Here is a 27,367-nt window from a genome sequence, read left to right on the forward strand (position 1 = left end):
TCTTAATTAGCCCAGTTCTCCCAGTTCTTCACTTTGCTTGTGTTCACCTGTTCAGCATTCGAGTAAAAAGGGCAGACTCATAAGAACATGAGTTTTCAGTTGCATCACTTACCAGGCTGTACCTGCTTTCTGAGATTGTCACCAGCATAAGAGACTGCAAATAAAAATCAACTGGAACACGAATGGCAGCATCTGGGTACTGCCAAGCTGTGCAGTGAGGATTATTTGTTTATGCTTTTATTTGCCAGCATTGACTAAACAAATATAAGAATGTAAATGCTGTAGCAGAACGTCCCAATCAAGATTACAAGGGTGATAGATAGGCACTAGCATTTAGCATCACAGTAATAGATACCAATGTGGAGAGACAGTCACTGCCCTATTGTTCCTCTTTCATCCTAAGAGCAGAGCAATAAAAGAGGCAGGTCTGTGGAGCTCTGTGTGAGGTTTGCTGCTTTATGCAGGAACATTAATCTTTTAGGGTTTGATTCGTTAAGTTTGCACTATGTGAGTTTTGCTCTTATCCCTCAAAATCTAAACTGTGGTTAACGTGACTCTGAAGGAGAGCCTTATTTTGTGAGCCTTAGTAAGATTTACAATGAACCAGGTGAGCTCTGCATAATCTCTGAACTGAGGGGGGAACAGACCCCCAACTGAGCTAATTCTGAATGTCACTGTGCATGGTAACAGGCTAATTGAGATACACAGAAACTGCCATGTGCCTTTTTTAATTGCATTTAGACAAGATGTACAGTATTTGAGTCAGCTCGGCAGTGTTCCAGCTGATGAAAGTGTTGCTGATACCAGACACCAGTGATGATATATTAAGTGCTCTTAATATCTTAGCACACATGTCATGAGGCACATTAGAATCGTAGAAGAATTCAGGTGAGAAAGGACCTTTCCTATGGAGGTCATCTCGTCCCACCTCCTGCTCCCAGTGGGGTCAGCTTCAAATATCTGTGTTTGATATAGGTAGCTCAGGGCTGTGTCCAGCTGAACCTTGAGAATTTCCAAGGATGGCTCTTCCACTACCTGTCTGGGCACAAGTTCTGGTGCTGCATCCTCCTTGTGAAGAATTTTTTCTTAATAGCTGCTCAACCAGAATTTTCCTTGCTGTAACCTTAATCTGTTGCAACTGAGAAGCTCTCAGAAAAGTTTGGTCCTATCTTTCTTTCAGTCACCCATTAGATAGCTGAAGATGGCATTTGAATCTCTCCGTAGCTGGGAGAGGGAAAGACTGAATAAATGTTCCTCTCTCAAATTCTTCCCAATTCATGGCTCCCCAGCCTTCTCAGTGGCCCTTCACCCATCCTTCTCCACTTTGTCATCATGTTTTCATCACTGAGGAACCCTAAACTGGTGAGAGCACTGCAGATGTGAACCAAATAGAAAGAAATACTTAATTTCAGTCTGCTGTGATGCATTACCTAATTCAGCACAGTAAGCCATTAGCCTTGGGCATTGCATGGGTGCCGTGCTGGCTCGTGCCCACACTTATCCACCAGCATCTCCAAGTCCTTTTCTGTCCAAGTCCAGCCTGTACAATTGCATGAGGTTTTTACATCCCATGTGCAAAATGTCACTATTCAGCAAATGCAGTTCCTCTTAAAGCTGCAGGGAAACTGGGACATAGAAATGACAAGCGAGACCTGTGTTGTTAAGGGCCAGAGGCAAATCACACATAATGACCACTTACAGCAAATAAAACCTTTGCACTCAGAATAAGTAGAAAATTAAGTTTGTTCAATGCTTAAATAAGATATAGAGCTGCCATCTCTGAGTTATGCTGAGATTTTGGTATCACAGCTGAATTTCACAGAGCTCTTCCTGCTGGAAACTAAACAGTGCTTAGTTTTGGAGTTATTTTACAAGTTAGGCCTTTTGAGAATTCAGTAGTCATTGGAAAGCTGTTGGAGGAAGACACCTTTGGTAGGAGGCTCCCTGATGCGATTTCATGCTTTTGTTGTTTGTTCATAAACAGGTGAGCTCTTAGAATGGTTCTGTCATCCTCTGTGGCCTACAGCAGGGCCATTGCTTATGTTATGTCACTGTGTGTGTCTCTGTGTACACACACGTATTTGTGTACATCAGAGCTACACAAAGCATAGTAAGCATAGTGTCAGATGGTTTTAGCAGGCTCAGATTTGGTTATGAAACCCTAAATGGAAGGAGCATCTCCTGCATCGCCTGAGAAAACTTGAGTGGCTGGGGTCTGGTGCTTTGGAAAAGGGACAGGTCCGCAAGGCTGTTTGGGAAGTGGCCTGTACCCCTGGGTAGAGCAAAGTAAGAAAGTATGAGCCAGATTCCAAAGAAGACTTTCCTTGCAGAACTAGCTAGGTAAGGGCAGGAGGGAGGAGTCTCATTTATTGAAAGAGTGGAGCTTTGTTTGTAAGCAGTTAGTGATCTTGAAGTGAGTGGGGTGGGAGGCTGAGTGAGGGCAGTGCTGGGTACCTGAAATGGAGTGTGGTGAGTTGACCTTTGCCACCCTTTAAGCCCCCACACTACCAAAACCTCACCATGTAACCCAAATACTGAGAGACACTGGGAGACTGCCATCCTTGCTTTGGCTGGGCCTGTTAACCCTGAGGGACTGGAGAAGCTGCTGCTCCCTATCTTAGCACAGCACATGCTGTTGCTGTTCAGTGGTAAGCTTAGTATTGTGGTCTCTGTCTCTCCTTGTGTTACAAGCAGCAGGTCCCTCTTCTCCACAATCTATCTTGTCAGTCTGTGTCTTGCAGACTTCAACACCTACATTGAACATGACATGAATCAGCACTAAAGAGGCAGAATACAGCTGAGCCATAGAATCATTTAGGTTGGAAAAGACCTCTGATATCACTGTGTCCAACCATTACCCCAGAGCTGCCAAATCCTGTCCTTGAATGCTACGTTCACACATCTTTTAAATATATCGAGGGATGGTGACTCCAACTTCTCTGGGCAGCCTCTTCCAATGCTTGGCAACCTTTTTGTTGAAGAATTTCTTCCTAATATCTGGCCCAAACCTGCCCTGGCACAATTTGATGCCACTTCTCTTGTCCTATCACTTGTTACTCAGGAGAAGATGCACCTGGCTACATCCTTCTTTCAGGTAGTTGTTGAGAGTGATAAGGTCTTACCTGAGCCTCCATTTCTCCAGCCTGAATAACCCCAGGAATCTTACTGCAAGAACTGCTAGGCTGCTTCGTGTCTGCTGTGTTGTATTTCCAGTGGACATCTGGTTAAGTTGAAGTCCTCCACAAGAACAAGGGCTAGTGATTGTAAGACTTTATCTTCCAGTTGCTTAAAGAATATTGTGTCTAACTCTTCATCCTCATTGGATGGTCCATAACAGACTCCCACCAGGATATCTGTCATGCTGGCCTTCCCCCTGACTCTCACCCTAAACACTCAACTCTATCATCACCATCATTCAACTCTAGGCAGTCAAATCACTCCTCAATGTGCAGGTCTCCTGCACTGCCTCTCTTGCCTTGCAAGGTAAAATACAGCACTTGCTCAGCACATACCAGGTTGGTATGTTATGCCATAAGTTTGGCCTAACATACCAACCTGGCTAAACCAAATTGGTAGTGAAGGACAAACTACGAATTATATCTAAAATAAATTCTCAAGCTGCTCTGAGATTGTGGCAGTTTTTTTAAACCTGGAGAAAGATGAGTTTCATCCTTATGTAAATACTCCCCTGGCCAGTGTTTCCCAAAGCAGCTAATGGTGAGCAGGTTTGGCACTTCTAGTGGGATTGAGAGCAATATTATTCCCTTGCATCTAGCAAAATATATAGAGTTTCTGAAGATGTCACTGTACTTCATATAATTACTTTTTATAGTAATTTTTGTGGCAGATTGGCCAGCAGAGATATTTTGTCTTTGAGGCTTGTCACTTGCAGCTCAGCAGAGCACAGGAGTGACTAATGCAGACAAATGAAGCTAGGTCACATTAAACAAATACCACAGTGCAGCATTTCTAAAGTTCTGTATAATCCCTTACTGCATTGTAAGGCTCAAAGCTTGATGTTGTAGGAGAGCTTATAGATTTGCCAGCACACAACCAGACCCCACAACATTTAAATCTTCTCTGAACTGAGATTATTTATGCAAGGATAGTTCAGGACAGGCTTCTGCAGTACAAGCATATACCAGTTCTCCTTGTGACTTCAGTGAGAGTAAGAGATTCTGCACATATTTCATGCACATTAAGAGCAAAATTGCCTGCAGTATCGTCAGCACTGGGTTCATGGACCATTTGGTATCTTGTTTGCCAGAAAACTGTCTTGCCTTGAGAGCAAGAAAAGTAAATAAATGTAGAGAGAGACCAGTAAAACACACAAGCCCTGGAGAATTCCAGGCTCTAGGAGCAGAAACCCTCACCTTAGCATTCCTTAGTGTTCCTGGAATACAATAAATATGTTGACCAAGCAACCTTGAAAGCTCAGGGCTGCTTTCCACTAATGATAAATGATTGTAAAGTATTTGAGATAGGTGTTAATTTCACATCTCTGCAACTTGAAATTATTTTTTTTAACCTCACCGTAGTCAACAGTGTTTAGAAAACTTTCTTAGCTCATAGGTTGTGTGTTCTCTTAGAAATTCTATATTATGTATTATTTGCTGGCTGACACAGTAAATCGGACTAACTTGAAGCATATATCATTTTAACTTATCCCTTACTTTGAATAGTGAAGGAAGAACAATCAAAGGAAATAGTTTGCAACTAACCCATTGTTTGAAATTAGTTTTCCCAAGCCAGAAAATATAAAATAGCAGCATCAAAAATAGCAGCATCACAAAGTAAAAATGGTGTATATGTGAGATCCTTGAGCCAAAAGACTGCCTATTTTTTATATATTTATTTTTAGCTCAGTCAGCTGTACTAAGTGATTTTATCAATGCAGCTAGTCTCTTGGAATAAGAATGCTCACATAATGTAGTGTCAGTGCAGGCAGCAATGACAAGTCATGATATATACATGTAGCATAAATCCTTTCAAATCAAGATCATACAACTAAAATTCTGCAATAGATTAAGTCTCGATAGTCTTGCACTACTCATTTTCACTCTAACAAGCTGTCCTCAAACAGGGACAGAAGAGCAGCCTTGTTGGAATTGCAGCCCTGCTATTTTTGCATACTTTGAACTAGACAATTTGCAAACTTTTTCCATCTCAGTGGTCATAGAGCCTGTCATAGTTTGAGAAGAGCCAGGACTGCTTCTCCCCATCTCCTATTAGAAGAGAGCTCCCTTTAGGAGAGACTTCCTTTGCTCAGATACCATAGATGGTGAAAGGTGAAACCTTTCAAATTAAAAACAATTATGATGGCTTTTAGGTACCTATGGCAGAATATCCCAGTGTTTGGGGCAAGGAAGAAAAGCCTATAGCATGCTTTTAACACTTACCTAGGCTTGAGATGTTTTTCTCAAGGATGAGAGTTAGAGAAACAGCTGTGGGTGTGGATGCCACCTGCTTCCCCAGGTGACTAGGACTGCTGCATAGCCTTTGACAAGCCTAAATAACCATGCTTGAACCTTGCTGTCCCTCACTGCATGCAACACAAGAATCTAGTGCTTCCACAACTCCCCCAGTATGCTGGGAAAACTTCAAGAAGTAAACCAGGGATAAGATAAAACTAATTCTCCCAAACCAAAGCCACTATGCTTCCAGTAATCCCTGTCCAAAGTAGAAGAGTAGTAAGTAAAAGTAAAGAAGCCTTGAAAGTATCTGCCTCTCTGCAGTGCTGTGCATCTTAAATGCCGCTGGTAGTTCTTTTACACCACAAGTAGCCAACTAACAGCAGTGTGTGGTCAGCAGCACTGGCCTCACAGCAAAGCATAGGGGATGGCCAAGGTTAACAAACACAGATAAGAAACCAGTCTAATGCCTTAAAGAGGGTGAGGATGGAACATGGGGGGGATTTTTATATTACTGTCCAAAAACATGAGGGGGCATGGCAACACCCAGACAGCATACAGACTTAAAATCAAATTAAGCATAGCAGGTATAAGGTTAATTTAGAAATAAATGAGAGATTTTCTAAAAATGCAATGAAAGTCTGCAGCAGGTATAATCTGAACATGATCTGCTGTGTCCTCCTTTCTGTGCATCGTGGGGGTGTTTATCATCAAGACAGTATGGTTTTATGTTCAGCATTATCTCTGTTATCCTCCATACCACAAACACCCCTAAATCAATAATCACATACTCAGCTTCCTGTGTTTGGCCCAAGCATCTTATGCTAGTTCATCTGGAGTTATTTTGCTTCACAGGTGATCTTGTAAATGATTTTGCCCAGCCGTTAAAAACCAGACCCTCAAGTATACCTTGGCAAAGTGCTTTCCACTCTGATCAGGCAAGGCCAGTGCAGAAGCAGGAGTGAAGAAAAAGAAAAAAAGAAAAAATGTTTTCAGACTTTCCTAAGTGCAGCAGTGTCACATAGATTTCTCCTTAAAATATCCCCACAACTGTCCATCAGAGACAGCCAGCAGCAAACAGTGGAAGGAGAACAGGGGCTGGGGAAGGGACTTCATTCTTGTATGGGGCCAGATCCTCAGAAGATTGAAGCCAAGTGGGTAAAAGCAAAAGACATGTTAACTGAAGCGAGCTGAACTGTTCCTTCATCAGTGCCTGAGGCCCTCTCAGTTTACACTGTGTTTAATTCAGTCACTTTGGCCCCAGTCCTGCACTGATGTTAAGAGGGTGAGTTTCTCTATCCTTGCCATAGTCCATCAAAAACCCCAGACTTTAACATCATGAAAACCAACCTGGTTACTCGGAACAAAGGTGTTGTTATTTAACTTGAATCTCCAGTTTAAGAAATAATGAAAATCCAGCGATAAACTCTAGATCTTAGTTAATCTATACCCTAAAAACCACCAAATGGAGATGATGTTGAAACTCCCCAACCAGCATCACCCTGTTAGAGCTACTGAGGTTTTGCCTGCATGTCCTCACTGGAGCTGTAGCTAAGGATTTAGTAGGTCTGTGTTTGTTTAAAATTGTCTCCAGACTACTTGAAACTGGAGGCCCAGGATCTCTTCAGAGCCACTGGGCATTGTTTTTATTTGTTTTCATCTGTGCATGAATTTCTTTGAAAATACCCAGCAGAGCAATAAGAAGGGATTGTTTTTAATCTTTAGAGATGATAGCATGCTGTTACGCATCAAGGACACTCAAAAACAAAGCATCAGATAAACTGTACCAGGAGATTTTATTTTTTTTACCTCCAGGCTTTTCCAAAAATAAAATGCATTCTGCATGGGGCTCTCTGTTGATGAGCCATCTATAGGTTCAGTTTGCCATCCCAGAAGCATTAACACCACCATGTTCAGACCATTTACATGTGTGCGTGTGTGAAAATGCAGCTGGACTCTGCCTGTGCCCAGCACCCTGGGGGAGAGTGGTCATTATCACTGCAGGGACAGCTGGGACCTGGCCTTGAGCCAAGACCTTGCTTAATGCAGTCAGGAGATTTCAGTGATACAGAGTGGATTTTACATCCCCTTCTCTGGAAAAGGGTAGCTGAAGTCAGAGTTCCACATCCTACAGCCACCTGAGTTTAAAACTAATTGTGTGCATTTTTTGTGCGATTCTGGACAGCATAGTGGACAAAAGAGTGCTTTCTGCCATCTGGGATTCCAATCACATTAACAACAGTTATTTACGTAGCTGCAGATTGATGATTTCTCTTGTTTGAGCTCCCTTCAGCAGTATCCTTCCCTGCCTGAATGAACGAGGTTATAAAACACAGTAATTATAAATCTCATTGACTGCCTTGCATTCAAGGGCGTGTTCCCCCCAAGCATTGCTGTGAAGCGTGTTACCCAGGAGACTGTCCTGTACAATCCAAAACAGAATTATTCTGACCCAGTGAGCTTGTTGGAGGGGAGAACATTTGGGATGCTGACCCGCTGCCTCAGCACAGTAAATGCATTTTTCTCATTTCACAGCAGGGCAATACCGCAATACAACAAGGCCATCACATTCAAATATTCTTTTGAGGTATGACTTACATCTCACTGACAACTGCTGGCTCCCTAAACATGCAGAAAGGGAGCCTAGGACAGCAGCAATAAGCCAGATGTCCTGCTGACTGTCCACATAGTTTTAGCAGCTTTCTCTGAAGGTTTGGTTGTCTCAGACCTTTCTGGGCAAAACCATAAATGCCTCAGACAATATAACATAATATCAATAAAACCGTTTGAGTCAGGCTGTGCTCATAAAACAGGTTGAGGAGTGTTTAGTGATAGTTGGCTGGTCTGTCTTGCACTACCAATCATGGTATGCTTCAGTACCATCCTTTGCCTTGTGATCTGATTGTTGTCAGGGTCTATATGGGTACTTTCCTTGGACCTGAGTATCCTGACTGTATCCTACAGTCAAGAAACTACATGAAGCCCTGTCAGTCACCTACTCTTGCAAAAGGGCTGTAAAACCTCTGATGCTCTGGAGGGAAAAGGAAGAAAAAAAAAAGAAAATAAAGTGCTTCCTAGAACGGTAGCAAACACAAAACAGGCTGTTGCCATCCATTTTCTCAATTACTGTCAGTGCACAAAAGGAGCACAGTGCTGTGTGGTAGCCTCAGCAGTTGCATCCTCTGTGCTCAAGTAGAAGCAGGAGATGAGGTGCAGAACAGTCACTCCCAGCAGGTGTGCAAACCAATTGAGTTTAATTAGAAACATCCTGCTGAAAATGTAAATGTTTTACAAGTACATCATGCCCGTCAGGGCTGCTGCTGCTGGAGTCTGTGTTTTGTTGAGCCTTTGAAAAAACAGCAACTGAAGATGCCCCCTCTTCATTTTCTGTCTCCTGTGCTCCCCAGACACCATGGGTCTTTTCCACATTGCTGCCTCCCTGGGCACCTCGAAGATGCAGGCTGGTTCATTTAATGTGCCCATGGCCATTCCTCCTGGGACAAAGGCAGACCAACCTCATTAAAATGAAAAGGCTTTGCTAGACTAGAGAATGGATATAGTGCTAGAGGTTTTATTGCTCTCTAAGCGTTCTGTTCACTCTTTATGGGTAAAAAAGACTTCATAATGTTTGTTATTTTGTTTTTCTTGCTTAGGACTCTGGGCAGTGCTAAAACCTGTCTTATGTGTATGGTTCTGTGTGATTGCAGCAGTTGCCAGGCTTGTTATGTTTAGGCAGTCGTGGTTTTTATTGGTTATCTGAAAATCAGGAGAGATTGGTATTGCCCACTTAACTGATGATCAAGCAGTTCTCTGGCAGCTCTCTAGAAAATTTGTTCCAAATACAGTATCCATCACTAGACTCCTGCCAAACTATGTAACCACCAAAATAGCTGGTCTGTAGTGCTGGCAGCTTGGGTGCCATCTAAACAAGAGGTTCTCCAAAGAAGTTCTTGGTCGGCTCAAACCTGGTTCAGTCATTAGAAGACATCCCTTTACCTGTTGTTCCTGAGAGGTTTCAAATATTTTTTTCCATTCTCTTAAGTTAAGTGATGGCCTGGCTGATGAGCCCATGGCTGCAAGGGAGCCATGCAGATGCTTTAGGAAATGATGTGCATGGGTTCTATAGTTGGCAGGCTGTCTAGAGTCAGTCCTTTCATACAAAGAGAATTAGCTATTCCTCCCTCCCTGCACATGGCTTTTAGGCAGCATTATGCTGCTTTAACATTGCTCAGAGCTCATGTAGAGCCATGTAGCTGCCAAACTGACAGCTCCTACAGTGCTTCTGTGGGAGCAAGGACTTCTCTGAATGAAATGCAGCTGAATAGTTCTGCTGCTGAACCAATTCTCTACAAATCCCACGTGCTTGTATTTATGTGAGATACCAGCACCTTTTCTCGCTACACCTACATTGCTTCTAAAACTAAAATGCATATATTAGAATATAAAGCTAGATAACTTAACCACATGCCAACAAAAGCCATTACTGATTGCTATATTTTGGCTAAGTATTTTGATCTCAAGTATCTTATCTGTGAAAAAGCATTGTATCACTTGGGAGTTTTAAACAGTTGCAGAAATGCAGCCAGATTCAGACAAAATATGCTTGGTGCTTGGATGCGTAACATTTTTTTCATGCTTGACTTCCAGAAAGATGACTGCTATGGAAGTGTCTGGTGTGCTTATTACATGACAATTAGCAGTTGTTTCTCTGCTGACAGATGTCCACATCAAAAAGCACTGATTGTCTCTTTTGTTTGCAATTTTAGAGATACCATAATCAAGTAGCTTGTTTCATTTGCAGGAGATGTTGTCCTTTGCACCAGAAGCACAGCCTCGTGGCCTAGGCTCATGCCAGGGAAAATCAGATTGTGAAATATAACAGCAGATGATATATGTAGAAGTTTAGGCCCTTTCTCCCTGTACAGAATTAAAAGTAGCAGTTATATCTGTGGGTAGATCTCTCACCCAAGATAGATGAGCAAGCTGTATTTCTGCATTTTGTTTACTAAGGAGCTGTTTCAACAGTGGAGTGACATAGAATATGCACACATCATACTGGTAGTATTGCTCATCTGGGACTGCTAAGAAGCAAGAGAAGGGAAGGGAAGAATTTTAAAGAGGGGAAGAGCAACTTCACATGAACATATACAGTTCATAAATTCTCTCTGCATAGTGTAGCATGGAACGTGTCTCTAAAGAAAGCTTCTTAGAATGTCACAGACAAAATAGTATTATTCAGATAATTCGGGGAAAATAGCTGTTTCACATTAGTGCTGAAAGGAATTTAGTGCAAGCTATGACCTAAATGAATATTTCTGCCTGTTATCTAGAGGCCTGTCCTCTAGCCTTTCCCTTCTGCAACCCACTGAAGTTAAAAGGAGACCTTGCATGAGAGTTTTTGCCTGAGGTAGGATTGTACAATGATGTGCTGTGCCTGGCAGTGTGATTTTGAAACATTTGCTAACAGGCAAAGGTCTTTGGGAGCAGACATGAGACTGGCAGGTGGGATTTAATAGCAGAGATTTTGTGCAGCTGCCAAAAAATCCCAACCCAGATGCTGGAGCTGAACACATGCTGCCTGATAGGAATGATGTTCTGGGTAAAAGAGGAGGCCAGCAAGTGTCTGTCAGGCACTGAGTCCAGCACTGCCTTGCCTTGTCCTTTTCACAGCACTGTCTGTGCATCAATAACTGGCTGGGCCTGGAAGTGTCCTGCATTTTTTCATTATGCTGCACCCAGAAAGTACCTCACCAGAGGCAAATTCCCTACTTACCATCTGCTTCTCTCTCTCTCTCTGTTTCTTCTCTGCATGAGATACCTTCTCTGAGCTCCTTATTCCCCTCACACATTCATTCTGAAAGGTACATTTTTATTGTTAGTCCTCAGGGACCACAGTCTTCCCAAGACATTGATCTTCCTTACTTTTTTCTTTATCCCTGCTCTGTTGGAGGGCATTTCCCTCTCTGAAAGCACCAGCAGAGAGGCAACAAGCATGCATACACTGAAACAAAGAAGAGCACAGCCCCAGACCAGTCATCTTTTACCCTTTCACAGCCACCCTGATCAGAAGGTAACCAGGACTAACACTGCATCCAGGCTCTAGGAGCCTCCACAGACCGACTGGTGAGTGACATGCTCCCACACTCTAGAATGAAAGATCTGGGCAAAGCCAGCAGCCTGCAAACCAGGCCAAGCTCTTCACCCTTTCTGCCCAAAGGAGGAATTTCCTAAAAATACATGTCCTGACATACCACTGAGCCACATGGCACAGTGAGTGCAATCCTATTTTCAGCCTGCTCTGCAGGGTGACATAGCTAGTTACACCTCTTTCCAAAAACAGCACATCAGCAGCGCAGCACTTGCTGGTGGACCATCAGCACAATCTTGGTGCTCTCCACTGGAATTCCCCAGCAGGTGATTGCAGCTCGTTGTATGGAAGGCTGTGGTGGCAGACAGCATCCCCAGTCATGCAGAGGGAAATCAGGACAGCTGCTTTCTGCCTGCCAGTGCAACAGCAGTACCCTGCAATGTCACACAGGTGGATTGTGGCTGGGCTGGAGAGAACCACCACAACTAATTCTAATCTGACCCGAAGAGAAGCTCACCTGATGGATGTGATGCCTGTCCAGCACATACCTTTTGCATCTCCACTAAGGACAACAGTAGAGCAACATTTGGTTTTTGGAGATGATTGGTAGTCTCTTTCCAGACCATGGCTGGTTAACAAATTCTGTTTTCCCAACTCTGAAGCTTATTGCAGAATCCCAGGAATGTTCCTGTGCTTTAGATATCCCAAAATAACTGCTCTAAGTTCTCCTTGGGGAAAAGCAATCCTTAGAGCAGCCTCTTAACTCAAAGTTTTGTGTTGAAGCAGCTGAGCTTGAGGGAGAGAACTTGGCTTTGCCTCTAGTCACTGGCTCCCAGAGGAGAAATGAGCATTTTGGATGTTCACGTTAATAAGTTTGTGTGTCAGCTCACTCACTGTCCAAGGAATTGCAAACACTTTGTTCTCCTCATTTCTGTTTGCTGCAGAAACCTCCCTCCCCCACTGCCATCCTCCCAGCAAATCCATTAGTTAGCTGGCAGCTTCTGTAGCCCAGCCATCGGAGCAAATCCCTGGCAGTGCAGCAGGATCAGGGCTCCTGAGCACCAGTCAGGAGCTGACAGAGTTGTTTTGATGGTTTGTTGCCCATTCTCTTCCTCTGCAGTTACCAGGCTTCCTTCCTCCAGACAGTGAAGCCATCACAAACAAGGTGATAAGTGATTCCCTGACAGCGAAGCCATCACTTAGACACTCTGAGTGGCCATTTCCTCTCCTGGAGGAGAGCTGCAGTTCCCACATCAGCCAAAGGCAGGGCCTGCTGGGGCATTTGGGGTCGCTGGAAGGAGCAAATCTGATCCAGTGCACAGCACAGAGATTTCAGTCCATTAGTGGGAGGGCTGGTGCTCTGCTTCTCAGAGATGGATTATCCCTGTTTCCAGGGAATCTGTAGCTCCTGTTTATCTGTGCCAATCACTTGCTTTCCTCTGTTATGGTAAGTTATTCTCCATGTCCCTGAGGTGCTCATTATCACATTTTTCAGGCTCTGTTTATATAACTTTAGAAACCACAGTAAAATCCTTCAAGACAAAACTCCCCAACTCTTCTCTGATCTCTTCCCCAAAGTGTGTGTAACACCTTACAAGAGAAGAACCCAATACATTTCTTAAACCCATTGAGATCCTGGGGTGGTTCACTCATCTCTGGAGAATAAAACTTGCATCCATGTCTAAAGACATTATCCTTGGCCTGATCTTAAACTGCAGCAGATGCTTCTCAACTGAGCTTCAACCTGATCTTGAAGGTGATTACTAGCTTTAGTTATGGTTTCCTATACACAGGCCTCAAGATATCACTGCCGTTTTACTAAGCCGTGTTGTCCTCGTGTTGTGCTTTGCTCCAAGATCGAGTGAAAGCCTAGAAATTGCAGTATTCACGTTGGTCTGCAACTGAACTCATAAATGGTATTTCAGAAAGTACTCAGGGAGCTGTCAGAAGGGAGAAAAGGAGGAATGACTATCTCCTTTATACTTCAACCTTCAAAAACAATTTTTCATAAACAAGGAAACTGGTTATAATTAGTTTAAATTCTGTGCTATTTAGGCTGCTTTTTATCGCAGGACAGGACAGAGTCATAGACTGTAGGAATACAGTAAATAAAAGAGTGTATAGCACAATAGCAGAGTGTGCTGCCTCCTGGTACATAAGACACAGCTGCATAAACAGGGGCGTGGGAGCTAGCAAGACTTCCAGGTTTTCAGTGAGCTGTCCTGATACACACCAAGCTGGCCTCAGTCAAGAGAAGGAAGCAGAATTCACTTCTTGCCAAACAAATGGGAAACATGAAAACATCACAGTGTTGCTGGAACTTCCGTTTACCCTAATGTTAATGCAGTATTTATCAAATCTTCACCTTCTCGAGGAGTTTCTTCATTCATTCTCTTTTGAGCACGTAACAGAAAATGCAAACCGTAATTCAGCAAAATCTCTTTGCATATGGAGGTTCGTGATGTAGGAGAGATTCTGTTAAGAGACAATAAGGAAACATACTCCTTGTGGGATCAGAGACACTGGAGCAGAATCTTGGGGCACTGGCTGGACCTCCTGCCCAGCTCGCTGTGCTTCCCAGCAGCTCAGCTAAGCTTAACGCTCAGCTGCGATACTGCACAGCTCCAGCTGTAGTTGTGTGGAGGATATCATTAATCACATGCTATCCCAGAGACTGCCAGTAGTGGAAAACGAAGCAAATTAAGATATTTTAAATACCTCGTCTCTCCTTTCAGAAGACATCTGCTGTAATCTACATTGGCATGCTGTGTGCTTCTGTCAGCGTGTCTTCGCTGCGCTGTGCCCCTCCTCAGTGCCATACCAAATGCAACACTTGCTCTGGCCATAAGTTCTGTGGGACTGAGGCTCAGAGACCCTCGGCAGAGCTGAAGCTGTTGTCTGTGACAACCTGTTCATGACTCATACATTCAGACAAGATGTACTCTGTATGCACAGGGGACGATAACATGCATGGGAAATGTGCGCATCTGCTTCCCCTTTGTTGCAAAGCAGTGCATTAAAAACTGGGGAAAATTCCACCATTGGCACTGGAGAGATACCTAAGAAAACAGAAATTCCCTATTCCTCAGCCACAGCACACTGTGGACACTCAGATTAATTGTGTGTCCAATTCTTAAGCCTAGACATTCCCCAGCTATCTGCAGCAACATCTTGTTAGGCACAACAAAACATAGGCACCTGCTTCCTATCAAAATAAAGGCAGAGTTTTTACCCCCCTGGGGCAATGGGGGTGCTTAACAGCTGCCCTACCCTCTTAAAAACATTTGCTAGAAGTCAGCATGTACTCCCTGGGCACAAGAGAGGCAAGTTCTCAAGCCTCCTTAGCCTGAGAACACTTAAACCCAGGACTTTGCTTCCCAAAGCTTGTCACTTGACTCTGTCCCTGCTGTCAGAATTATTCCTGAGTAATGACAAATTATTGAATGTGAAATGTACTAGCAGCCAGTGGAGCACAGCTACTGCTTTCTAGTCGAGTGCTTTAGCCAGCAGGTTACCTGCTGCTCTTCAACATCCTGCATGTGTGTTACATGCCTTTTCTCTCTTTGCTGATGGTTATCAGTTTCAGTTCTCCACAGATTTTGAAATACTTGGATATATTTAGGTTGAATGTCACTAATTTCAACAAGGCTTTCTGCCAGGGAAGCCGGTACAGTGCATAGCAGAACTGGGACCTTATCTTATAAACCATGTGCTCTACATTGTTATTTATGATTAGTTTGGGAACTTCTTTTGGTTTATATTTTTACATGAGCCTTAGTCGTAGTTGAATCTCCTGTGTTCTCTGTTGCAGCATTGATGTGACAACTGCTAAGATCAGGGCAGGGAGAAATCTTTCTTTCCCTAGGAAAGGAGACTGTGAAACAAATACTGGATTTAGTTACTCTCAGATATGTGGCTGAGGCATCCTGTTAGGTTTCCTTGCTTCCTGCTTCATCTCCATGTAAGTCTCAGCAAAGGAAGAACTGTCTAGAGAATATTCAGCATGCAGCAAACGATTCTGCTTTGCATGAAGCTTAAGTGACGACAATCCAACAAGGCAGAAAAACTCTTCATTCTCCCTAGGCTTGTATGAGCCTCCCTGTGAAGAGATCAGAGCCTCCTGGTTTGAAATGCTGCCTTAGGGTTTGCTTTTTATGTCAATAAATGTTTTATCACGTTTAAGCTTCAAACACGGTAGAAACATCCCTGCTAACATTTGATGAACTCAAATAGAGACAGCAAGCCTGGGAGAGGGCAGTGTGCAGCAGGGCACAGCGCTTCCCTTCTGCAGGGCGGGGGGGCCGTGGCCTCACAGGGGGCCTGGGCGACATGCTGCCTTTGCAATTACTCACTGCCTTGGAAAACATTGGCAAGCTAAAGGAGGGGATGTCCCTCTCTTCAGGACTTCACCACTTTTGGTCTTTTCTTTCCTTTGCTTTTTCTTCTCTCTCCGCAAGCACTACCTTACTGTGATTGATAAAGCATCTCCATGTGCCCAGGTCTCTGGTGGGCTTGAGTCGTCACTCTTTCCACACTCAGGAAGTCTTTCTCTCCTGTTACCTCTTTGCAGTCTCATTTCTTCCCTCACACTTCTCTGTAGCACACGAAGAGGCTGCAGTGAAGTTTAAACAACAAAGGCAATGCTGCCTGCAGTACTGGAGCTGAAGTCTCCAGGCTGAACCTACTGAGCTAAAACCCACAGGCAGTGCACAAGTGCTACAAATCGTGATGCAATCTCAGGTTTTTTGCTTTTCCCAGCACTTGCCAGTTCCCCCCCACCAGTGCTGTTCCTTTGTTTCTCCTTTCCACATTCTATGTTTTGCAGTGGCCCTGCCTGCCTTCCCTCTCCTCCCTTCTCCTTCCCCTCCTCTGCTTTATCAAATGCAACACTTCAGCGTCACTGACTGACAGGGGATGCAGCAGCTTGGGCAGAGGTGATGGAGGGGAGGAAGGAAGAGGAGGAAAAGCTGCTCTCAACAAAGGAGAGAGCAGAAACACTGAAAGACAAGCTTTCTCCCAGAATTGAATACCAGTCATCCTTTGTTAGGGCAACAAATTAAGATGTGGTCTCTAACTCAGTTCAGTGAGAGGACCCTGACTGCTCCCTGTACTCCTACAGTGCCTAGTCAGAAAACAGAGCTCAAATGTATAGTTCAGGTTCACCACAACCTGGACTGAATCAGCAAAATGGGTGATTAGCTACCCCCACACTGCCAGGCACTGCGTGGTTGAGTGACAGTGCAGTAAAAACTCACTTCACTGCTCACAGCTAAAAAAAAATCCTGGTTCTTCAGAGATGCAAAGGTCATGAATGTAGGGGGAAAGAGTCACAGAGCAATTGGCTACTTATATGTCTATCTAGGAGACCTAGGATTTCCAGAGATAATCTTTGCCATTTTCCAAAAGGAGACTGATATTTCATGCTTTGTGCAACAGATTTTGCTTACAAATTATTCTGATTGCTAAATAATTACAGAAGCGTGTGTTGCCCTGTAGCAGTGCAGATTTTTCTGTTACATGAGACTGTTATCACCAAATGCCAAATGCATCTTGAAAGGCTTTTTGTAGGGTTCTGCTGAATAAGCACACTTCGGAACGATCACTTTTCTGCAGCATACCCTGCTTTTGCCAGCTGCTGATTACCCTCCTACTCACCACAAGCAACATGTCCACATTACAGATTGGACTAGACAGTAAGGATACTGCATTTACCTTGAAATTAATTAAATAATGCACTTAAAGAAGCCCAGCAGCAAAATCTGATTAATTCTGGAAACTTCTTGGGGAATTCAGACAATAATAGAAGAAATGTTCTGCTAAATAGAGTCAAGCATCAGAGATAACCTCACTTTGGAATTAGAGTCTCATGCAAAGACAGTGAGAATTTGCATTGAATGTGGTTATTAAAGTCTATTTATAAAGGATAGAGTCTAGTCTACCTATACAAATTCTCCAAAAATGAGATAACCTTGCAAATACAACAAAAAGCAACCTTCCAGGAATGAAATGAAATGTTTTTCTGGACATCTCTTTCCAATATAAGCCCTAAAGGAAAGAACAAGCTAATCTGTGCCACCTATTTGGAAGGAGACAACTCCCTGCAGCTCATCAGGTGTTTGAACTAAACATTTGCAAAGGAAGTTTTGATTTTCATTACTAAAAATAAGCTCCAGCTTGTATGTGAGGCTTATTTTGTAGTCTTCCATAACGTCTTTCCTGCACTACTTTCTGGGAATTTTATGAGCTAACATTTGAAGAGGTTTTGTCATACTCTAGGGAAATAAAGGCACAGGTAGAAATTTCACAACCTTCTAACAGTGGCACTTCAAGCGTGGCTTATGCTCACTTTCCTCATTAGTGAAAATTGAAAATAAGTCACTTTTTTTCTCATCTAACTTAAATTGAAATATGGCTCTCCTATTCTAAAACAAAAATAGCCTTACTCAAGTATCAGTTACTAAAGTATCACATCACTGAAGGCAAAGGAGTCCAGTCCAGTGTCACCATAGAAGTGGTTTAGGTTTTGTTTGTTTTGCATGCAGACGAGGTCAAAAATACATTTGAAAAAGCTTCCCATAGGCACCCTCTGTTCCCTGAAATTAAAAACCATCAATTCAGGAGTCCAGCTGTCAGCATAAGGCACACTAAATCAGCAGACCAGATTCACTGTCCCCTTCATTCCCGGCTGGACTATCCGGTCTCGCTGTGCCGCAGCCCTTTCACCTCGCCTGAGCTGCTGCCAGAGCTCCCAGTGCAGCCTGCCTTGTACTCTGCCCTCACCTCTCTGCCTCTGCATCTTCAGACCTTCAGAAGGAACCGAATTCATTGGCAGAGGTTGCTTCCAGACCGTCTGCAGTGAGTGAGTGAATTCCCATTCCAGCGCTGTGCAGCTGCGTTGGTGCAGGCAGGACATGAAATTCCTGTGTGTGGCTGACATGGGGCTGGGCTGCCGGCAGGAGTTTGAAGGAAAAATTATTCCCACTCACCTTTTGAGTTGGTTTGGGATTTTTTTTTTACTATTTATAATTTGCCTGAGTTTAAAAATAAGCCTGTCCTCATTGCTCCTTGGAGTCTGACTCAGTACCAACACCACTGAGAGAGAGGGCCATACTTAGAGGTACTTGTCATCTTTGGGAGGAAAATCACTGGGCAAAACCAGAAGTGCCAGTGCTAGCCAGGAGGTGGCAGAGGAGTCAGGCTACCTTGTACACCAATTTCTGCATTGTTTTGGCAAAAAGACAAATAGAAACTGAGGAAAGACAACAAAACCTAGTTTTACCCTCCATCTTCAGGAATAAGAGGATGAAACCCTTAATCACATTCCTGCTTGTATTTATACTAATTGCTCATCTTCCTGAGATCTGACTTTATGAAATTATGCATGCACACCAAGCAGATGAGTTTCCATAGAAACTCAGGAGCTGAACTTTCATTAGAAAAATCTTTTTTAAAAAAATCTTCCAGATAAAAATGCAAATTGCCTGTCAGTGGGTGGCTTTCTGAATTTAGGTATAATTTTTTTCTTTTGCACTCTAGGCAGATTCCAACTGGACCTACATAGCAACAACATGCAGGCATTGTTTATAGCAAGCCAGACTCCATGGGGAAATGAGAAATTCGGTAGCAAGGAGAAGCTCTCAAGTGCAAATACCTCAGAGAAACAAAAACTCAAGTGCTCAGTGCTACATCTTCCTGAGGCTTGAGGTTTGTGCAGCCTCCCGCTCTCAAAATGCTTGTGGTTTACAAGGAGCCGTGTGGGGAGGAGGGGAGAGAGGAAATGCAAAGCCAGAAACTCTCCTGCACACAGAATTAATGATGTTCAACCTGTCCTTTAAACATCAGCAGCATATTTGTGCCGCTTCAGCTAAGCCTCGCTAAAAGGCTGACACCATCTGTCACAGCAAAGGAGTCGGTCTCTGTGCTGGGGCTGGGGAGCCTTGGCAGACCTGGGTTGGCCAAACCCCAACCTGCACTTGGGCTGAGGCCTGGAGCCAGTGTGTGTGCCCACTCTGCATGGAAATCCAGGCACGTGTGCAGGAAGAGAGCATGGGGCTGTTCTGCATCAGAAGGTGGCACGCCTGGGAAGGGCCACGGACCTGGGCAGCATTTGGCACCGGCAGCTGTGCATGTAAGCAAGGAGGAGGTAAAAATCTCAAACTCCTTTAGCAAATGTTTCCTCCAAAAACGGCAGCTTTTCACTTGTGCAGTATATTGCAGCGTCAGTAGGAGGCCTTCCCCTGGCTTTGGGGAGCCTGGAACAGCTCTCTCTGAGGATTCACAGATGTTCTCTCAGCTAAACTGGCAGGCTTGAAAGCACTGAATACCAAAGAGGAAATTTTCACGTGAGCTGCGCTTCCTGGTGGGCATGTGTCCCCGGTGGGCACAGCAGCTGGGTGTGCAGAGCTCTGTGCTGCTCCTGGCCTCAAGCACAGGCCCAGCAAACACCGGGGAGCCACAGCAAGGAACCACACCAGGCTCTGGTTCCTGCCCAGCCGAGGGTGCTGGGGCATGCAGGGGAGCTGCGCTGCACGAGCAGTTTACGATGAGGTGGATTTCACTGCAGCATTGCTGAGAGGCGCGAGATGTCAGCCGGGCAGGGAATTCCCCTCCTCGTTGGAGAAGGATGACAGGCAGCAGCTGCACGGGCTCCTGGCCCCTGTGCCTCCAGGGCCAGCAGCCCTCTGGGAGCACTGAGAGGCTCCATGCTGCTCGGTGTCAGGGTGAGGACAGCGCTGGGTCCCCGGCCACCAGAGAGCACAATCGGCTCTGCTCGGTCAGCGCAACAGGAAGAGATTTTAGGAAGAGTGGGTTTGTGGTCGAGTACAAACTTGAGCTGAGATAGCTCCTGTCTATTCTTGGCTCAGCAGCAGATTTGCTATGGCCACACTACTTGCCCTTTGTATGTCTCATTATCCCTGTCAAGCGGGTGACTCAAATTATAATTGCACAAATTCCTTCCAGTCTGTCATTACGTGCCTGCAGTCATCTCCAGGCAGCTACCTCCAGGGGAACCAGCCTCTCCCACCAGGGAACCTCTGTGCCACGTATGCCTGCTCCCTAGGGGATTGTAAGATCAGACCCTGTTGCCTTGTCATTTTCCTACATAGAGAGGAACCTGAAGAAAAAAACACTTCCACTGCATCTCTAAATGATCAGATTTGATACTGAGTTGATTATTCAGGTCAAGGTTATGGGCACGAAAGAGGCAGTGAAGCTTTTCATAGCACCAGTAATATTTGAATAAATGGGTGTTCCTTAATTTTTCTCTCAGGCAAATTAATGTGTTCTGTATGTATTAGTGCTATCGCTGGCCTTAAGGATGTTGGTGCACCCTGTGTTTAATGGTACTTTTGTAAACACAAACAAAACAAAACAAGAAAAATCTTCACTATTTCTAAAAGCATCACCATTCTTTCATCAGAAATTTACTTGGGTTCTAGTTGTGAGAGATTTCAGGTTTCTTACATCTTTCCACCTGCACTAAAGGCAATTGGACAGATTAAAGATTAAGATAATGCTTTTCCTTATATATATGCATCCATTGTCCCAGGAAAAGCATGAAGTCAGGCAGTCATCTCACTTGCCAGCATTTCCATGGGGGAGTGCAGGCAGAGGCCATGCTGAGCTTGGCAGGTGATATGGCAGTGCTGGCTGCTTCTTCCAGGGGCCACACCTGGATGAAGCTGGTGGAAGGTTTATCCTGGTGTGTGCACCTTCAGGAAGAAGCAGAGAAATATGTTCTCACGGATGTGTTGTGGCCTGCAAAGCCTGTGTGACCATCTGGGCTCCGTGTGGTTGGCTGCTGTGTAATTAACAGGGAGCCTGGCTCATTAGGTGCTTTGTGGGTTCAGACACATCCATGAGAGCCCTATAGGAAAACATGTTCTTCCTAACACTTCTTTCATCCTCCCCCTCCCGTTCCTTCCAGATGGTTACACCCACTTGTGTCTTTTCTTACCCTAAGGACAGCTTTTTAAACAAGGTTCCTCCATCCTTCTCCTCCCCCACACTGCTTTAGGATCTACATTGAAGTGCAGGAGCACAGAGCTGTCAGCCCATAGAAGGCTGGAAGGAGACCACATCCCTCTGCTCCCTGTTTGTTGAGAAGAAAGATCTCAGTGTGGTCAGGATGTAGGAGATGAGAGACTTTACCTCAGCCTCAGCTGGATGTTGCAGATGTGCAGGAATGTATTCAGATACTGGCTGTAGTCAAACCTGTGTATATTTCCTGGGCAAGGAGAGAGGGATGCTTAAATGGCCTGTAACCTTTCTTCTGTATAGCACCAGTAAATGCTCTCTCAGTAACACACAGCAGGAGCACTTGCAGAGCTGAATCTGAATCTGCTTTTAAAAGAATATTTTCACAATTACTTTTTAAAGTGTATCAAAGTATCAAAAAACACACATCTTAACAACTGATCACTTACACATTCTTCAGAAACAGGTGGAGATGCCTCCTCCATAGGACTCCTGTGCCTGCACTCATAGGGCACCTTGGTGGGAGCTTGGGGTGCTCCATTTCTTCCTCTCTCCTGCGCTGTTGTTAACTGCTCCTCACTTATTTGTTGACAGGGCCTGGTGCTGAGCAGACTTGGGCGGAGGGAGCTGGCCCAGAAAGTCCTCAGAGATGCCATCCAGATCCAGACCACCAGTCACATTGCCTGGAACGGCCTTGGAGAGGTCTTGCAAGCTCAGGGGAAAAACGAAGCAGCCATCGAATGTTTCCTTACTGCCCTGGACCTTGAATCCAGCAGCCCTGTCATTCCATTCACCGTCATACCCAGGGAGCTCTGAAGCTTTTCCCTGCAGCTAAGCACTTTCATTGCATGGACAGACACCAAAACCAAGCAGATAAACAAAGAGAAAGCCCAACAGAAAAGTGCCATTGTAACCTGGAACTGGGCTAAGTAATTCCAGGACGGGACTCAGGTCTACAGGCTTAGTTTAGACAAGCCAAACTGTAGAAGAATTTGCATCAGGCAGAAACAGAGAATGCCTTTTTCTTCACAGGTGCCTGGCTAACCTCCTGTTCAAGTTAATAGCAAAGGCTTATTTCCAGTGTTGGCTTAAGGTGACTGTGGAAAGATTGTGCTAGGGTACAGCTGTTCAAAGCACTTGCACCTTTCAGTGTTCATTGAAGATAAAACCCCCAAGCCCTGAATTAAAGCCCAGACCTGCTCTAAATAGGAGTAAATTCACCAACTAACTTGACCAAGTTGTGTTTAAGTATGTGGCTGTCTCCCTACAGATCTGACAGGACAAGAATGACAATTGCACCAAATAGACATGCAATATATGCTGTTTACAAAATATTTCATCTATTTTGATAATCCTTTTTTCCTGCCTTGCTTTTATATACTGTATATGCTCACTATATTTAGTGTAGCACTTGCCTAGACCAATTTAAATTAAAAATACTTTTTAAAAAACAAAGCTGCTATTGCAGTATAATTCACAAAAGCAGAAAGACCAAAGACCAAATCAGTTCACACTTGAACTAGTATTAAAAACACATAAATATTTCCACTTACATATTTATTGAAAGGCCTTATATGAAGTAACTAATTATAAGCTCTGAACTTCATTCTTATTAATCACCTATCATATCAGCTTAGTGAGGAATATAGTGTTTACCAGTATATAGTGACTGAACTCTGTGCTCTACTGCATTACCATTCCTGGCACAAAACATTTTCATATCCTTTTTTTGATGATGAAAAAGAAGGCAGTGGTTTTTAAAGTGAAAGTGTGCTGAAGGCAGTATGTGTGTATATGAATTGCTTCTTCCTTAAAACTACATCTTTGGATTGTCCTTAGAAATTTCACATTAAAGGTACAGAGTTGAGCCTTCAGTGGCGTCATTTTGCATCTCCTGTGAGATGTAATAGTGAGGAGCTTCTGATCCACACAGCCTCCCCATGGCTGGCACGGCCAGGGAGGGGACACAGCTGGCACAGCTCCTGCTGAGCTGCTCCTCGGCTCTGTGTGACCTCCCCGGGGCCTTGGCAGCAAGGTGGAGCTGGACCGGGCTGTCACACGAGAGCCAGCCCTGTCCACACCAGTCCCAAGGTAAAGATGATGCAGAAATTTGCTGCACTTTTCTACAAAAAAAAAAAAAAAAAAAAAAGCTTGGGGCTTTGTGCCCATTTTTGTCCAAAGAAGATTTGTGACTATTTCATAAGTAAGTTTGCACTAAAGCACACTTTGTACTATAATTCTGCCCAGTATTGTGATCCACAGCTAGTTCCCTCTGGAAATAATAATATCCTCAGGCAATAAATAAGATGGGGTTGTTTCTTACAGAGCCTGAGGCTCTGGCAGCAGACTTGAAGTCAGCGTTGTTTACAGTTACTGGGAAATCTGCAGGCTAATGGAGAGCTGGGCCCTGGTGCTGCTCCCAGCCCACACCATGGGAGAACTCCCACCCCCAGCCTTCCCTCAAGATGCCTGCACCGAGGGAAGCACTCTGCTCTCAGGTTCCTTGCAGCAGCCTGCTGCACTCCCAGGCCAATAGTTTTATTTTTTCCCCTTAAATGATGCAGATGCAATAGCCCAGCTTATTCATCTATTCACTGAGGGATTCCAGGTCTGATCTAGGCTGATTTCCAGGTGAAAGCAGCCCAGCCATGAAAGGTGCTCAGTCCATGAGTTCTCTGGCTTTCCAGTGCCACACAGGCACCCAAAATGGACTTTTTTAGGCCAGGGGCAGGTTTCCAAGGAGACGGTGCTCCCTGGCCACATCTCTTGTTTGCAAAAGCACCAGCAGCAGAGGAAGGAGTAGGTGTTAAAGTACCAGAATTAAAGGAGTTTCATGAAGACAAAAAGATGCAGCTGAGACACATTTTGCTGTGAAGGATGCTATGAAGTCGGCTCGCTCTGCACTGCGGGGGGAAAGGGGGAAGGGGAGGGGGAAGGGGAGGGGGAGGGATGCTGTGTTGACATAATATGTAAATTGTTACCCAGGTGTTTTAAACCCAGTTCCACAGTCAGATGGAATCTGACAATAGACTTAAGCAGAGATCTATATAAATAGATAGATATTATATTCTGGTGTTTGTTCTGCTCCACAGTTCCCAGGGTGGGAGCAAACCTTGTGTGTCAGACACAAAACAAGAGCCGGTGTGGTCGCACGTCGCTGCTCCGTTGTGCAATATATATTTGCAAAGCACTGCCATAGCAACTCCTGTGTACTGGGCAGCGATTGGAGTACGAGCTGAGCATCCACCTCTGCCACCAAGGAGCTACTCTAAGAGGTCTGTAACATAGCTGCTCTGGGACCTGGCAGGAGGGTGCCTGTTTCCCAGCAGCAGCTGACAAGCAAACACTCACAGATCCATTTGCTTCTGCACACGTAGCTTGTAAACAGCCACCAGCCCATCACGTTTGTTGCAATCAGGGAAACTTCATCCTGATGATAATCAGACTTGCCACAGCACTCATCTCCTGGAAGAGGGGCAAACTTCCATGATTACTTTGAGTGCATCAACAAGTCGGATGTTGCCAGGGTGGTCCCATCTTTTGTGTGCATTAATGAGTGTTGCTGCGATTGGAATCTCAGTCCTAAGAGCCTCTGCTCCATGTGTGGCAAGGAAGATGTACATAAGTAAAGGCCATTGTCAACAGCAATCAGAGGGGTATGATACCCTCTACCAGCTCACCACACCACGGCCCCTGCAACAATTGCAGACAAAGTATTTTGCATGCATACTGGACTCAATCCTGAGATTTCCTGCATGCTTCCCCGAGGATGCAAAGTACCTCCTGGCTGGAAGGGTATTGTATTGGCTTGAAATGTTCTGTACTATGCAGGAAAGAGAGTGGTTGTTGCAGACTTAAAAGTACTTTGGGGGTAAATCCTCCAGCTATATTTGTTAATTGTGCTCACCAAAACAGAAGTCTTCCCAAACTTACATGCTACCTCTTTCACTCAGCATGGATTTTGTTCACACTTCCAGATACAGAAAAATAATGACAACTGCTTCAGACAAGCCTAAGAATTGTAGTATTTATTCAGATAGCAGTGGTGATGAATCTGATAGACTTACTTCCCTGAGCTCAGTAATATGTGTGGCAGGGAGCTTGACATGCTTAATGCTCAGGGTTTGAGATTTAAGAACACAAGATTTACATCCATTCTCTCATATGATTATTACAGATCATAAGTAATGGAAGTTTGGGGAACAGTAACGTTGGGGAACCAATTCTGCAAGTTTTAGCACTGACTTGAGTCTTAACAGAGTTTTCTCATTCATTAGTTTTGAAAGAGGAAGATAAAAAGCCCACATCATTGCCTAAAGTATGACATTCCTCTTGTTCCACCATAAAGTTCTTTTCCATTTTTTTTTGGCAGAGTGCATGCAAAAAGAAAAAATAATTACCTTCTATTTTCCTGTTGTGCAGTAAAGGAGTGGTATGTGCCGTTGCCTTTGACCAATAAGGAGGATTTGTCTATTGTAACAAAAATTACTCTGCCTCCAGGATAACAGAAGGAGAAGCCCAACAGGCCAGGGAGCAGCTCCCCTCCCTGCCTTACCCCGTGTAAAGTGTCATTAGCACCACTGGAGCAGTTGGTTAGGAGCATTCCCCCAGCTGAGGGTCTGCCCACCCGTGTACTCGCTCCATAGCGGGAGCAGAGCGGAGCTGCCGACTCCTGTGCCTCGCAAGGACCCCTCCGTTTCCATTGGTAACACTTCGTGCTACTGATTATCACAGTGCTTCAGAAGTGCTAATTATCTTTTCTTGGTAATGACTAATAAATCCAAATGGAGAACAGTCCTGGAGGGTGTTTACTTTAAAATTCGCTGGCTGGGTACCAAAGCAGGCACAGCACTGGCTGCTGCAGTTTGAATTACAGTTATTTTGTCCAAAAAATGTTCAGTTTTCAGAGAGTCTTGGTAAAGAATGAGTTTGGCTAGTTTGTGTTTCTTTTTAATGACAGCAGAGTGGGAAACAATCCTTTTTAGTGAAAAGACATCACTGCCATGATCACTTTTCAGCCAAACCAACAGAGATTTGATAGTTGCAGTTCAGCCTACAAGAGGAAGGCTTCCCAAAGCAACTGTGCCGCAGCAATAATTCCCTCTGACTCAATTGTATTACAGGCATATTTGACAATTATGCAGTGAGCATGTGGAGCTGAGACGCCTCTCCCTCCTTATTTGGCTGAGGGGAGCTGCTCTGTGCCCAGCTGTGGCACCCATCTGGGTGCCCATCAGCGCTGCCCTGGCGCCTGCCACCTGCAGCGTGGCTGCTGCCACCAGCCCAGGGGGCCGTGGTCGCCAACGCCCCATCACTTGTGCTGGTTCAATCACCCTCAGAATAAGCCAGGCTCCAAGGGACAGTTTCCTTCCTGCTGAGTTGTTGTTCAGTGCTGCAGGATATCAGTGAGTGATCAGATAGAAGGTTGTTTTCCCAGAAATGGAAAACTGAATCGCCCATCATTCAGTGATGTTGGCAGGAGGGGAGGTAACCACTGACCCAGCAGTTGCCAGGATGGTTCCTCCAATTTTGCTTCTAATGAACTGGCTTGTGCCTTCAGCTCCAGCAAACCAAATACTAAAAGATTGAGCTCGTTTTCCCACAGAAGCACATGCCAGCCAGTGGCTGTGTCATTATCCCACTGATGGGGATGCAATGCTGCGCCATTGTGTAGCAGCCCGTGACAGAAGTGAAGAACCTCCCTGAGCCAGTGCACAGAGAGGTGCTCAGCTTCTGCACATCCAAGCATGTCCCACATGCCACTCTGATACTGTTGTCACGGGTGTCAGAATCAGTTTTCCATGTAACTTAACTATTTTTGTCATTGTAAGATACTTCCACCGAATTTAATAAAATTGACCCTGTGGAAAACAAAAAATGCTCCTTATAT

General features: G+C 44.6%; 1 protein-coding gene and 2 long non-coding RNA genes across 11 annotated transcripts in view; 1 reads left to right on the forward strand and 2 right to left on the reverse strand.

The window, feature by feature from the left end:
- TTC7A (tetratricopeptide repeat domain 7A) overlaps positions 1-23,830 on the forward strand; it is a 210,488-nt gene extending 186,658 nt beyond the window's left edge. For all 9 annotated transcript variants that reach the window (XM_088162812.1, XM_088162811.1, XM_088162813.1 and 6 more), the window contains one exon: positions 22,072-23,830. In XM_088162812.1, the coding sequence (XP_088018938.1) occupies positions 22,072-22,293 (222 nt within the window). In that variant the 3' untranslated portion in view covers positions 22,294-23,830. The remainder of the gene's footprint in view (positions 1-22,071) is intronic.
- LOC148224250 (uncharacterized) overlaps positions 1-26,746 on the reverse strand; it is a 55,669-nt gene extending 28,923 nt beyond the window's left edge. The window contains exon 1 of the long non-coding RNA XR_015802815.1: positions 25,878-26,746. This is a non-coding gene — a long non-coding RNA (uncharacterized LOC148224250). The remainder of the gene's footprint in view (positions 1-25,877) is intronic.
- Positions 6,110-13,787, reverse strand: LOC148224251 (uncharacterized). Its single transcript, XR_015802242.1, has 2 exons — positions 12,048-13,787; positions 6,110-11,265 (listed from the first exon to the last, which is right to left on the reverse strand). It is a non-coding gene; the product is annotated as an uncharacterized LOC148224251 (long non-coding RNA).
- Positions 26,747-27,367: the final 621 nt, after the last annotated feature.

The sequence above is a fragment of the Sturnus vulgaris genome, chromosome 3 (assembly GCF_052056855.1).
Source record: "Sturnus vulgaris isolate bStuVul1 chromosome 3, bStuVul1.hap1, whole genome shotgun sequence".
Taxonomy (NCBI): domain Eukaryota; kingdom Metazoa; phylum Chordata; class Aves; order Passeriformes; family Sturnidae; genus Sturnus; species Sturnus vulgaris.